General features: G+C 42.1%; 1 protein-coding gene across 1 annotated transcript in view; it reads left to right on the forward strand.

Moving 5' to 3' along the window:
• The first annotated feature begins 937 nt into the window (after window positions 1–937).
• Window positions 938–13694, forward strand: part of EIF5B (eukaryotic translation initiation factor 5B) — a 37206-nt gene continuing 24449 nt past the window's right edge. The window contains exon 1 of the mRNA XM_086619453.1: window positions 938–1006. Within this exon, the coding sequence (XP_086475579.1) occupies window positions 972–1006 (35 nt within the window). The 5' untranslated portion in view covers window positions 938–971. The remainder of the gene's footprint in view (window positions 1007–13694) is intronic.

Consider the following 13694-nt stretch of genomic DNA (forward strand, 5'->3'; position numbering starts at 1 on the left):
CAGCAGCAGTGCCCAGGTTCCCATGTGAGAGAACACAGCACTGTTTCAATTCTCACGCTGCAAGCCTTCTCAGAGAGGAGAGGGAGGAAAAGCTTTGTACACTGAGGAAATCTGGCAAGGAGGGAAGGAAATACCGTGCTTTCAGTGTCGCTGCCCAGCAGCCAAAGTCCTTGCAGGGTAACCTCTGTCCCCAGAGCTGAGTTTGACCACTGCCTCTGCACGGAGCTGTAAACCCCACCCTGCTGCCTCTGACCTCCTGTTTTGGCTGGAGGCCAGCCACCACAGGGTCCAATGGTGGCCTTTCGTCATGCCTCACACCCCAATTACTACCCGGTCACTCTGCTGCCACAGTGCACCCTAAAAGCTTTCCCCTTGACCTCCCTGTTCTCCGCTTGGAGCTAGCTGTCCCGTTTGCCTCAGATAAAAGCTTTCCAAACGTGTTTCCTTTATGTTGGCCATTCGGTCTGTTTTTGTGGGCAAACGGGCTATGGTCCTGCCAGGTGCCTCCGCACACCCCTCTGGGGAGGCAGAAGGACTGGAGGGAAACTACAGACTTGAGGCATCACTTAGTCATTTCCCAGGTCTGCCTTAGGCCCAAACTGAGGGAAGCGAAGCCGATTTCCAGAAACCGGTGGCTGGAACTCCCGAGAGTAGCCGTGTCACCGGCGAGGCGGCCGCCGGCCCGCCCCGCCCCGCCCCGTGCCGAGCCGAGCTGAGCTGAGCTGCCCCGCCTGCTCCCCCTCCGGCCGGCAGGGGGCGCTAGAACGCAGAGGCGCTGCCCGGCCGGCGCCGCGGCCGCCGCTCGTCGCGTGCCGGCGCGGGGCAGGCCGGGACGGCGGAGGCCGGGGCGGGGCAGGCGCGTGCGCGGCGCGCGGCGGGGCGGGCGGTGGGGGCGGCTTGCCATATGCACGGGGCTGCGCGCGGGCGGCCGGGCAGCGCTGAGGCGGGGGGCGAGCGCCGGGGCTGCCGCTATGGGCAAGAAGCAGAAAAACAAGAGCGAGGACGGGTAAGGCGGCGGCGCTGCTCCCCTCTCCGCGTCCCCTTCCCCGGGCTGCTGGTAGTAGCGGCGGGCGCCGGTGCCGCGGCGCTGAGTCAGGCCCTGCCGGGGCTCGCGGCCTCGTCGGAGGCAGCGGGCAGGCGGGGCTCGCCAGGCCCAGTCCGGCGGCTGCTGGCCGGGCGGCGTCGCGGCGGAAGGCCCCGTCGTGCCTCTCGCGCGGGGGAGCGGTACCGGCTGCGCGCGCGGGCCCGGCCGGTGCCGGAGGCCTGACGAGACGGCGGCTGCGGGGGGCGGCTGGGCGTCCCGCGGGCGGCGGTGTGGAGGGGGAGGCTGAGTGCTGTTGGGGCTGGCGTCAGCGGGAGAAACTTGGCCGTCGGTGCTGGAGCGGCTGCGTTGCTGCCGCCGTCGCCTTTGCGCTCCCGCTGAAAGGCGCTTCCATGAACCTCTCCCGTGTTCTCGGGGAGTTCGTCCGGGAGCGTGCAGTGGCAGGCTGCCGCTGGTTGTGAGCGCAGATCTCGACTGTCAGGTTGGTAAAGTTGCAGCGCCTGAAATGGTGTGGGTTTTTTTTTTTTTAATTTTTGTTGTAATGGAAGGCAGTGCTATGTATCATGCCGTAACAGTGATTCGTGCACGTTTAATAAATGCAAATGTTAGATATTTTAGTGATCGCGGGATAAGAGGATCCCTTCTACGGTTGTCTGCATATAATTTTCTAGTCTGTCCTAGAAACTCCTGTCAGTAGAGTTTTGGTTTTTTTTGTAAGAGATTCTTAGAGCGGCGGTTATATTAACCATATGGAACACCGACTGAATGATGTGTGTGTGTACATTAGCAGGAGAAAACATGTTACTGTTCGCCGTAAAATAATAAATACAAAGATACAATCAATTTGGAGAGTGTTTTTAGTTGTTAATACTGACAAGGAGTTAAATGAAAACTGATGTCTTAAAATGTGTATGAACTAGAAACAGTATAATGTTTATTCTTTACCTAGACTGCTCATTTTTTACATCCTTTTTGAGTCATTAAGTGTTTCTTTTATGAAAGTACTCTTTATGAAAGCTGTTTTACAAAATATTACTTCCTCTCTAAGTGTTTTTTATTACCTTGGTGTGCCTTGCATTAAGATGTTGGTGTTAGTGACTTCAGGTTGTTAACCTTTACCAGGATAGGGTGTAAACTGTTTTAGTTTCTCTTGTCCTTTCTGGGTAATGAGTGTTTTGCTAGTGAGGTATTTCACTCATCTTGTTTTTCCTCACATCTTTTGCTGTGCCATGTATGCTGCTTTATAGTGTCTGTTGTATTATCAGCTTGTTTCATGGGCTGTATTTCACAGGTATATTTTGGTAGCAGCTCTGGCAAGGTGATGAATCAAGCAAGATTTGAGAATGAGGAGGGAAGGGTTGGATCTTTGTACTCTAAAGGAAAGAAGGCCTAGCGTTCGTCTTTGTGTCTGGCGTGTTAAATGCTAGAATCACGCAGAAGCCTTTGGGTGCTGAAGCAGTGCTCCTCGGAGGCCCTTCCAGTGACAGTGGCTGGTGTGCTGGGGACTCTTAGAGAGTCTTGGTGTCTGCTAGATACCTTGTTCTGGTTGTGTATCTCTGCATGTATTCCTGTGTGCCTGTAAAATACTGAGCATGGGCCTCTCTTGGGTGCTATGTGCAAAGTCTCATTTATGTCTAAAGAATGGAAGCATACCTTAAAAGAGAGGCCAAGAATTTATTGTTAGGATAATTGAAATTTGAAGAGCCTGATGATTATTAATCCAGATCTAACTGTTACAAAAAAATAAAGAGCATTAATGCGATTAAAGTAGTTATGCTTACCATCTCATTGCTGCTCTGACTCCTAAGTCAGTGGTTGCATCCTGGTGGTGGTGAGTTGTCAGCATCAGGTGTCCTTCATAAGGAGTAATATATTCATTTGTGTTGATGACTTCACCTTCCTCACTCTGGGATCCACTTGATATAACTTTTATATGCTTGCTAACATGTTTATATGCCTTTGTTCTCGCCACTCTGTGTTACATCCGAATATGTGAAAGGTACAGTGTATGAGAGAATTTTTTTTCTTGTTACCCCTAAAACCGGTTTTGTCCAGATCCGCACTTCTTTTAGCTGACTGCTGATGAATTGTGGGGTGTCCAGTGCCAAATCCTGTACAAGCCGTCTCTGTTTATCCCATGCCTGCACTCCTCTCTGCTGCGTCCTCTGTCTCCACTTCTCTAGTCCTCTGCTACCATACCAGGCCTGTATTTCTCTACACACCGTCATTGTTGTAGAGTTCTGAATATCTCATTCTGTATGGAGTAACTGCTTGTATCTATGTGAAACTGTGGTTGCAGCATGCCCGGGTAAACAAAAGTAGAACCAATTAGGCATAGGCACCTGGTCAGTTGGAGAAATTGCTGTCACAGCTAAATCAAGTAAAAGTTGCAGGCAGGTCAAGAAAAGTTCAGCCAAAGTAACCCTTTAGTCCTATAGAGCTTGTGGACTGCTACTAGCAGTGGCAATACCATGCTACAGGGCTATATGGTTGCATGGCAATGGGAGGGATGATGTGGAAAAAGAATTCAAATGAATATGTGTTTGAGAAGTAAGACAGGACAGTTAGACTGGGTATATTTTATAGCAGGGAGTTTGAGGGGGATGAGAGTGAGGAGAGACCTGGAAGGCCAGTGAAGTTTTGGAATAGACTCTCTGCAGAGATATCCCCATCACCTGGTGGTGTTGGTTCTAGCTGACACCCCCATGAGTGTCACGTTCCCTCGAGGGAGAGGCTGCATCACGTATTTGAATCTGTAGCTTGAAGGTGGACTTCAGCATCCCCCATTGGTCCCCCTTCTGTGCTCAGTAGAGTGAAGGAATGGCACTGTGGAATCAAAGGCTTCCAGTCTGTTTTGTCTCCCACATCTTCAATTCTGTGCCATGCAGTGCTATTTGTTTCCTCTTTCTTTTCCTCTCTTTCCTTCCTCAACAACTGTTAGATACAATTTCTTACATTCTTTTTGGCTGCCTCTCCCAAAGCATGTAGCAGCTCAAGGGCATAACTTGCAGTGCAGGGGAAACGTATGGGAAGATGCAGGTGGTATGTTTGTGTTGTGGATATTGGTTTGAGAATTGATGTGACAGGAGGGAGGTTTTCTGCTTGTCTTCTGATATACAGAGGCAAGTTACAGAAGGTACAAGTCATCTTTACTCTGCTTTTCTCCCGTCGCCCCCATAACTTTGACTTCTGTTGTGTAGTTTCCTCCTCCCTTGTTTCTGCTGAGTACAGTAGAGGTTATACTGATGAGTATAGATATATGGCTGGGAAGTGTGTTGGTAAATGAGGGCGAGGATGAAATTTGTCATGAGAAGAGGGTTCAAGTACACAGAGACAAGACCACAAGTGAGATTATATAGCTGTGGTGAGCGGGGAAAGTGTGGGAACGCATAATGCCTGTTATGAATACAGATTGCTACCTGAACAAATATACTTACAAATCTGTTTCTACTATAACAGCATCTCTGTTACATTCCTCTGGAACTCTTACTGACTCCTACCACTTGATTTCTGTGCATCTCTCCATGGAGAATGTGTTTATTTAGATGGTCAGATATAGGGTCACTGTAGGAGAACTCAGTGTGGTGTGTTAGAGGTGCTTTGTAAAGGTTGAGAGTGTCTTGGGTGATAAATAGCTTCTAAGCCATATGAAAGTTGCTTTAATGGTTTCCTCTTTGGAATTTTTATGGTTGTGTTGATTGTACACTTTCAAATGAAACTTCATAGGAAATATTTCAATAAAAATATGAAGCATCTGAATTTTCAGGCTTTCCTAATGGAAGACTGGGTGTTCTGATGTGTAGTCTAGCTCCTCCTGGGAGTAATGTGTTGTGCTTTGGTTCGTGGATAGAGCTGTAAAGGCAGAGAGTATGTCAAGGTTCTCCTCTGCTGTCTTTCTGAATTTAGTATAGGACTATTATGGTTTTTAGTGTCTGGGAACAAAGGCTGTTGTAAGGTACAGAACTGTGCTTTGAATTCAAGTGTCGATCTGTTGCTGTAGATTTCCAAGTAAGTGTGCTATATGCTGTGTATTACAAATTATTTCCTGCCTGGAATGTGGATCTTTCCCCTGATGGTGTTAGCTTTTCATGTGTTTTCCCTCTCTCCCAGCTTTAAGTCATCCTCTGTTAGTAGTGTTCCTTAGCTTCCAGTAGGTAGTCTTTAGGTGTGTCTATTCTTGTCCTTTAATATTTGTGAGCTGTTGCCTAGGCATACCACTCTGATCATTCACGCATATTGCTTTAGAAGTTACAGGTGCCAGCTGTGATTCTGCAGCCAAGAGTGAACACTGCTGCTAAAATAAGACTTATAGTGCTGTTGATGATGCTATATATTGCTTTCTCTCTGGCAAATTAAATTGCTGGCATTGTCTACTAGTCATTCTATTTGGCTCTTTTTAATTAATGTGTTAAGGAAAATCTTAATGTTGTGTGGGAAAGTTCTGTGAAGGCTAGAAAGCCTACAAACACCTGTAGTTCAGGAACATTCTGTGCACCAGAAGACTTACCATAACTGCCTCTATCTGCTTCTCAGAAATATTTCCACAAGCAAAGCATTTTGCAGCTCTGTCAAGGAGAAAAGCTAGTAAACCCTTGAAATCCTTGTTTTGCAAATCTCGTCTGGAAGATGCCAGGATTTTGTACTGAAAGATGGAGTAAAATAATGCAAAATAATTTCTCCATTACAGAAATTTGTTGGTCTGTCCTGTGCAAAAGTATATTTCTGTTCCCGTAAAACCTAATATTTTTAACACAGGCATTTTATATTTATGAGAAAACTATTTTTATAAGTTTTGTTGGATTTTTTTTTTAGGCAAACATCATTGTAAAAAGACTGTAAGGATCTTCACATACTTGTGATAGTGGCAACATAAACCATAAAGTACTACATTACACTAAGTAGATTGTTAGAAGCAGCTTTTCTTGTTGAAATTTTGATTCTCTTCATCTGTTCCCTTCACGAAGTCAGTAAACCTTATGTATAACTACCATTTATTAAAAGTATGAAAATAGTACGTTGTAAGGAATGTACTAGGAACAGAGATAGGAATTGCAGGAACTGTTTTTTTCAGTTCTCTGAAGATCTCTAGAAAGCCTTGCTCAGAATGGAGAGGTTTATGATAAGTTAAATGTTGCTGCTGTTGTTGACGCTCCTAATTTCAAGCCAGACAAGCTGACAGCTCTACATACCTTTGCTGGTTTTAATTGCACTAGTACTGTCATGTTTTTCTGACTCTGGGCTCGTGTGCATCACTGTACGTTTCTTCTGTGCTGTACATCCCTTAGAAGCTGCCTAGGAGTCAAGGTTACAGTTCTGGACAAAACCTCTGGTTTAGTGACTCTTAATGCTTGCATAATATTCCTTTTCCTACTCCCTCGATGAAAATAGTCCCCTAGACTGGAAGAGGAAATAATTTTTCTGTACACAAATTACTTGCGCACATAATTAATTCAGTTATTAAGTTTGACTTGCTAAAAAAGTACAGTGCAGTCTGGTGAGTGTTCTGGTCTGAAAGCAGTTGGTATTTTACAGCTTTGTGTTTTGGTGGTCCTGGTGTTTGAAGCACTGATGACTTATTTTTTCCATGTGTCAATCTTTCTTTTACAATAGTCTAGTGAAGATTTTAAACGTGAATCTGCCATCTTAACTCTGAAATACCTTTCTTTAGATACACGCTGTTACATGAAGTATGGGTTTTAATTACAGTTAATGTAGTTGGGTATCCTTTGCTCTTCAGGATTATAGATCTAAAGTGTATTTCATGAAGTGTTCTAAATGGTATTTTTGTAATGTATTTTGATTTTATACAATGAGAGATACATAAAATATGGAAGTTGTGAAACATTGGACTCGGAGGTAAGCTTTTTAGTCTTTTCACTTTTTCTGAGTGAACAAAACCCAAAAGAACTAGTTCAGGGAAGACTGAAAGCTAGTTCTTTACCTAGTGTTTTGTATTCTGTGCTTTTAGTCATCTTGTTCTCTTAGGATGTAAACACTTTAACTGACCCTTTAGGAACTGCTTTCTTCCAGAGATCTGTTGCCAACTACTAGCCACAACAGAAGCTTTTTTTATCTTGAAGTTTTGCTATATCTTTGTTTAAATGGGAATCTTAGGTTGTGGTGAGCTTTTATTTTTTTTTTTTTGTTTAATCTTGGTCGTATAAAGGAGACTTTCTGTTTTTTCTACAATCTATTTGGGTTAAAAGTTATGTTTTCTGTCTTTCAAAAGGTTTTGCTTAGCTGATGTTATTCTACTCTTCTTTTTCCCCATGCAAATTTGAAAGAGAAGGCATGACTCTCTAATATTAAAGATGGAATCATTGTCTTGAGAGCCTGAATAAAAAGTAATTACCCTTTTAGTCAAATCTTACTTCCTTGCTGCCTCATATAATTAGGTAGCTTCACCAGCTTCCTTCATCTTAACATGGAAAAACAGCGAAGGTATAGTTTCACATCACACTTAATTCAGTTGAGCTGTCAGACGTTTCACACCTTGTAGTCTTACTCTTTCTGTCCCCAGCTGTGTGCTGTGACTGCTTCTGTTCCATTGGATCCAATGCTTATGTGCCACAGTGCAACTCCAGTATGTGATTTGATCTGTCAGACAAAAAAGTGTTTTCTGCAAAGACTTGTGGCCACAGGATTGCCTCAGCTGATGAGAGAGGAAAGCATGGCTGGGAGTGGGGAAGGAAATCATTTCTCCCCTCCCTTGCCCCTTAGTTTGAGGAAAAGGCAACAGGAGGGTGGCCTTTTTCTGGAATTGCTATTATTTTTTTTTTAGCACTGTCAGCTGCAGTGGTGGGTTGCATAGCTGGTGCTCACGTGGACATTCCTTCACTTCTTGGGCTCAAGGAGTGCAGTTCATTCTTTCCTGAATTTCAGACTGTCTCGGGCATATGTAATTTAAATGCTTTCAGCAGGAAAAACAAAATGACTTCTAAGAGAAGTTTGTGGTGTTCACATTCTTTGATAGGTAAGAATGACAAAAAGACTACAGCTTTGTTTTCATCTTTTGAATAGCCTTGCTGAGCCAGCAGATGCTTGCGTTTTCAATTTCATAACCCACTTAAAGAATGAGTTGGTGGTGCGTGGTTTTGAACAATTAAATAATTACTTCCGAAGTGGTTTATGTTCTGTAGGATTTTAAATCGGTTGCTATAAAGAACTTTTTTTTTTGTAAGAGTGCCAATTTATCTTAATATCTACAAGTAAAACCAACTACAAATGTGCCATTCAACATTGGTAACTTGCTAATTTCGGCTAAGCTTGTATTTAGAAATGCATCCTTATTAGCAGGCTTATGACCCGCGTATACAGAGGATGGATAAGGTGCTGGAGGGGGAGTAATGGTAAAGACCTGTCTAAAAGTATTGGTTCTACTTGATCTGAAACTATTGCAAAACCAAACACACGGAAACAGATGGTTCAGCTTCTTTTCAATCTTTTTGAAGTTCAAGGGATTTTTTTTTTTAAGCAAAAGAAAATGACTTAATAACAGTGATGTTCCTTTGAAGGTGGTTAGAAGAGCTGGTGTCATATAAATGATGAAATATCTCCAAAGTTGCCTCAGCAAAAATGAGTCTTCTGGTTATGCAGGAATGTGGGCAGTGAGTTCACAGTAGTGATGCAACTTTCTTGCTGTGTCGACTTACTGACTCTTCTACCCTATGCATATGAATGCTTTTAGCCTGTTTTTAATGGGCCAGTGTTGTCTTACATTTGAACTTCATCTTTACAGAGACAGCTTAAAACCAATCCTAACTAAAATATTTTTAGCCTAATTTGACTTAACTCCTTATCTCATTTAGCTGTAAGATGAAGGGAAGCTTTAGTAATTATATTTGTGTCAGTCAGTGCAGTGGATCAAAAAGTACTTGTAATCTTTAAGTCTGCAGGTACCCTTCAGTTTTAGTTTCAGTAGGAGGGTGTTATCCCGTTGACTTTGTTTGGAAAGCTGGGTGTTGGATTTCCAGTAGTTAAGGGCTTGTTCTCATTTTAAGCTGAATTCTTCCATTTTACTTCTGCAGTTTCATTTAACTAATTGTAGAGTCAAGTTGACATAAATGAGGGTAGCTCAGCTTTTGTATACTGCTAATTAATACTGTTGTGCCACTCTTTCAGTTCATGTATGGATTAAGTTTCCTTTGCTCTTTATCTTAGTGCTGCCTAGTCAGAGTGCCACCTCTGTCACACAGAGATGCACAGTGCCTCTTATATGTAACGAAGCTTTGCCCTGTATTTGGGGATATTTGTTGTAGGTACTATAATTATACTCAAAGTCATAATTGTGTATGATCTTAAGAAAGAGCATGGGGAAAACATGCATGTTTTGCTGATGGTCTTGCTAATAGAATATGCTTGTCTTATCAGAGAAATCTGTGAAATGCTCTTGATGTCTGCTGACTTGCAAGGCTATCCTTCACTAGAACCTGCATGGAAAGCTGGAGGAGCTTGTTTGACAAGGAAGGGCAGTTACGCATTTCAACTGCAGAAGTTCACTGAGCAAAGAAAAATGATACAAGTCTATTGACTCTCACTTTGTTAGCTGTAGTCCTGTCTTCCCCATATTTGGCCTTGTTTTCTGGGGCAATGCCCAAGAAGTCTTTCAAGTGTCTGTGCCTTGATTTGTCTGTTACAGAAATTGCATTGCATGCAGTATCTGTCCTTAGTATGGAAGCTTCACACTGGGGAGATCCCTAGTGAAGAATATATAAACTATGCCAATACTTGGAGTCATTTTTTTAACCTTCCATGAAAGAGAGAAGTGATAGATAATGAAAATGCACTTGTAACTCTTCTGAAATACTTTGTTAGGAAGCTCTGATGTTTTTTATCTTCTTTCAGAGTTGTAAGTTTAAATATTGACTTGGAGCATTACAAGTTCTGTTCCGGTGAGACGTGCACTAATTAACCCTTGTAATATCCTAGACTGCAAAAGAAAAGATGGAAACTTCAAACTTCAGAAATATGTGTCTCTTGTGCACAAGCGTTAGAAACTATGAAACTTTACAGTTGAAGTGTTTGTGAGCAAAATGGCCAAGCATGCCCTTAAAAGATGTAAGGCAAACCCTAGTAGGTGGAAAGTAGGATTAACATAAGCTTGAACATCTCTAAATCAAAGCTTGTGTTAGGGTGAACTCTGGCCTCATGATGACTTCCGCAGGGAATTTCTGTTTTCTGGCTCTTGCAGGCCATTGCATCAGAAAAAGAACTTGCTCCAAAACGGTGCTCGTTTCTCATGTTTTAATCCCACCCCTCAAAAAAACCCACAAACAATGAAACAAAAAAAATCATCCTATCACCTTAATGCACGTGCTATTTTAGTATTTTTTCAGCATATGCTATGCAATAGCTGAGGGCTTTGTTGTTGCTGTACTAGCAAGAGAAGTGCTGTGATGTTTTTTCTACAGACTGTGCATCTATCAGTCACGAGGTTTTTCTACTGTTCTGACTCAATAGCTTGCAACTGTGTGGGATCTTATAAGTAGGAGAGCCACTGGCCATCTTTCTACATCTGACCAAGCGGCAGTAGGTGACAGCTTTTCATTTATTACCTAACTCTGCTTCAGTCTTCACACTGCAAACGTTTCATATGTTATCTTATAGTCAGGATTTGGGATTGTAGCTTTGTTTGTCACTGGGTTTACTTAACATGTAACACAAGTAGCTTAAGTTGGATTTTTGGAGTGTCACTTTCTGTTGCTGGATTGATTTGTTGCTTTGATTGCATGAGAAATGTTGTTGAATTTCCTTTGTTGCCTGTGCCTGTCTTAAATCTCCAAACACTTACTTGAGATGATCTGAGTGTGTTTGGTCCTGGTTTGATACAGAATGTTGTGCTAGCACAGCATTTGACTAGTGACCTAGTGAATATTCAGGAATCTATTCATAAGTGGCTTTCCCTATCTAATGCAGGTTTTCAGTAGTCTGTGCAGACAACTTGTGTTGGAACCTTTTTGGCCAACACATGATTTCTTAATGTCATTTTTAGGGCAGTAAGGCCAATATTTTTCTGTGTAAAGTATGTGAATGTTTCTATATGCTGTTTTTAAAATGCTTTGGAGTATTTTGAAGTTTTATGTTGCTCTAATCCTGCTTAAATGGCAAAAGGCAGTAAAATTACATGGAGGAAGTGAAGAACAATTATTCTTTTTTGGATCAGTGATGTGATTCTAAAGAAAAATAGTTTTGCTTGGTATCTGAAACGTGGTGATCTCTGCATACTTGTTATGGATTACTGCCATCTTCTTTAATTAGCATGACTGCTGTATCTTCTCCCTCTGCATGGTTTTGCCCTGTGTTAGGCACAGACTTCCATGGAGGAATGTCTGCAGCATTTGATGTTTTGAAAATCACTTGTTTAGGTTTGCGAGTGAAGTACACACACCTAACTCTTGCTGTAATTTACTGCATTGAAATGGTGTTTTAGCAATATCAGAACTCTTTTCAACAATCTGGCAGCAAAAATAGAGGCTGGAATAAAAAGTATGTGAACAAGAAAGGTGGCTCAGGCTTCACTTCTCAAATGGAGACAGAAGGAAATCAAGGAAATAACCCCTTCTCAGCAGTGCAGTAGCACTTTCCTTTCCGTTTCATGCTTTCCAGACCTCCTTGAGCCTCTTGTTGGGGTTGTCTCGATGTGTGAACCGATTCAACAGGAAGCCTCCTCTGAGCCGAAAGCATTATGAGCTTGAATGGCCCAAAGTAGTGAGGCTGTGAAGTCTGTATATGAAAGTCGTCTTATGAAAGCAATTTGAGGTCAGAACTGAAAACTGCTTGAGTGTTCTGGTGCTTTGAGCTTCCTGTTTCAGGCCCTCTTAGGCCTGGGGTTAGGACCCTTGCAAAGCCTGAGTGGAGGGGCAAGAGAGGATGGGTGGAGACCTTTTGGAGGACTTGGAGAAGGTTCCTGGCAAGAGTAGGTTTCTGAAATGTGTTTGGGGATTGCTTAAAAGTTTACGCCTAGGAAACTTTTTCCTGTATCTTCCAATACCAATAGGAAAGAAGCTATGCTGTTATGTACCTAAATGCAGTGGGTTCTTTATGACATTAGAATCTCCCAGGAAGAGGAGGGCACCTTCTCAATGTTTTTTTTTTCACCTTTCTCTTGTTATGAAATCCTAGTGGAATATTATTAGAGTTTTAAAAAGTAAGGATATTCAAGGTCGGTATGGGAATAAACTCTTACTAATGGAAGCCAATGTTTGAGTTCCTTGGCTTTCCAATAATATACTTGCTTTATAGTCTTAAGAAGAAAAATAACTGTATATATTGTTGTGTATATAAATGCATGCAGCCTTAGTTTTACTTCTTACTTCGTCCACGCTCAAATGTTTGAAGCCTGCTGTGTCACTTTGTAAATGGAAATGTAGTGGAAAGTATAGATTTCTTGGAAACCATTGACTGTTGAGCAGTGAAAGCCAAGTTTGGAAAGGCTCTCATACTGTGTTTATGCCACTATTGTGGCAGCTGAACAGTCTTCATTATTATTCCTAAAGCATTCTTCCTGGTTCAATGTTGAAGCTTAATGCCTGTGAATTAGTTTTTCAGTGCTTGATTTGAGAGATTTTTTTCCCCAGAGAAGTTTTCTTCTTCAAGGTTTAGTGGAAGTGAATTGATTTAAAAACAAATAACCCCTCACCCCCTTTAAGCTTGTATCCTGGAAAACATAAGGTACTATAAGCATCCTCTTGGCTAGTAGCATAAAAACCCACGTGGTTTATGTTTGGATTTAACTTTCTGCAAAGTTGTAGTGTGAAGGGTCAGCTTTTTGAGAATATGTGTGTAAAGTACAAGCTGTTAAAAGGCTTGGCTCTTTAAGGTCTGTACAATCACATGGTTAAGATCCTGTAGTAGTGGGAGCAGTACAACCATGGAAGGAGTAGCAGTGGAGCTTGTATTTTGGTCTCTTCAGACTATTTCATGCTTGGATTTGACTCAGTCTCCTCCACTAACTCCTAGAGTAGGAGGTAAGCATGTGTGCATAGTAACCTGATATACTGCACTTAATGCAAAAAGAAATGTGAAGGCATGTGGGGGCCTAGATGTAATATAGTTAGCCTGACATTAGGGCTTTAACACTAGGTGTAGAGATGATTGTTGACATTTTTATTTCAGCTCTGTATGCTACTCCTGGTGCACAACCAGTTAAACTGCTTATAAGAACAGCTCTTAAATTGCTGAAACATCAAGTCAAGTGTTCTTAAGGTGGAAATGGCAAAAAAAATCTATACTTTCCTCTTAGGGGAGGTGAGGATTGGTTTAGAAATTTTGCATTAACTTTTTGAGAGTTATTTTTGAGAAATATATTACTTACCATGTCAGCACGTAAGAAGTGCTACTAGGTATATTCAAGGTGTGTTTTTTCTTCTCTTTTCTAAAAAAGTGTCTTTGGTAATAAAGATGCTGTACAGTGAAGTGCTCCATTGTGCTGCTTTTTATTTTGTTTGTTCAGTCTATGTAGAAGAAAACTTAAGATCTTGAAAATATAAATAATCTTGGTCTTTAAAAAAAAGTTGGGCATTGTTGCTTACTTGTGCTATTGTGACATATAGACAGTGTTTGGTGACTTGCTTATGCCTAGTTTTTGGGATAAAATGGATGTGTGAATGTCAGCATTCACCTAAGCTTGTAAAATGGTTGTAAAATGATTCTC

This window comes from Tauraco erythrolophus, chromosome 1, assembly GCF_009769465.1.
Source record: "Tauraco erythrolophus isolate bTauEry1 chromosome 1, bTauEry1.pri, whole genome shotgun sequence".
NCBI classification, from domain to species: domain Eukaryota; kingdom Metazoa; phylum Chordata; class Aves; order Musophagiformes; family Musophagidae; genus Tauraco; species Tauraco erythrolophus.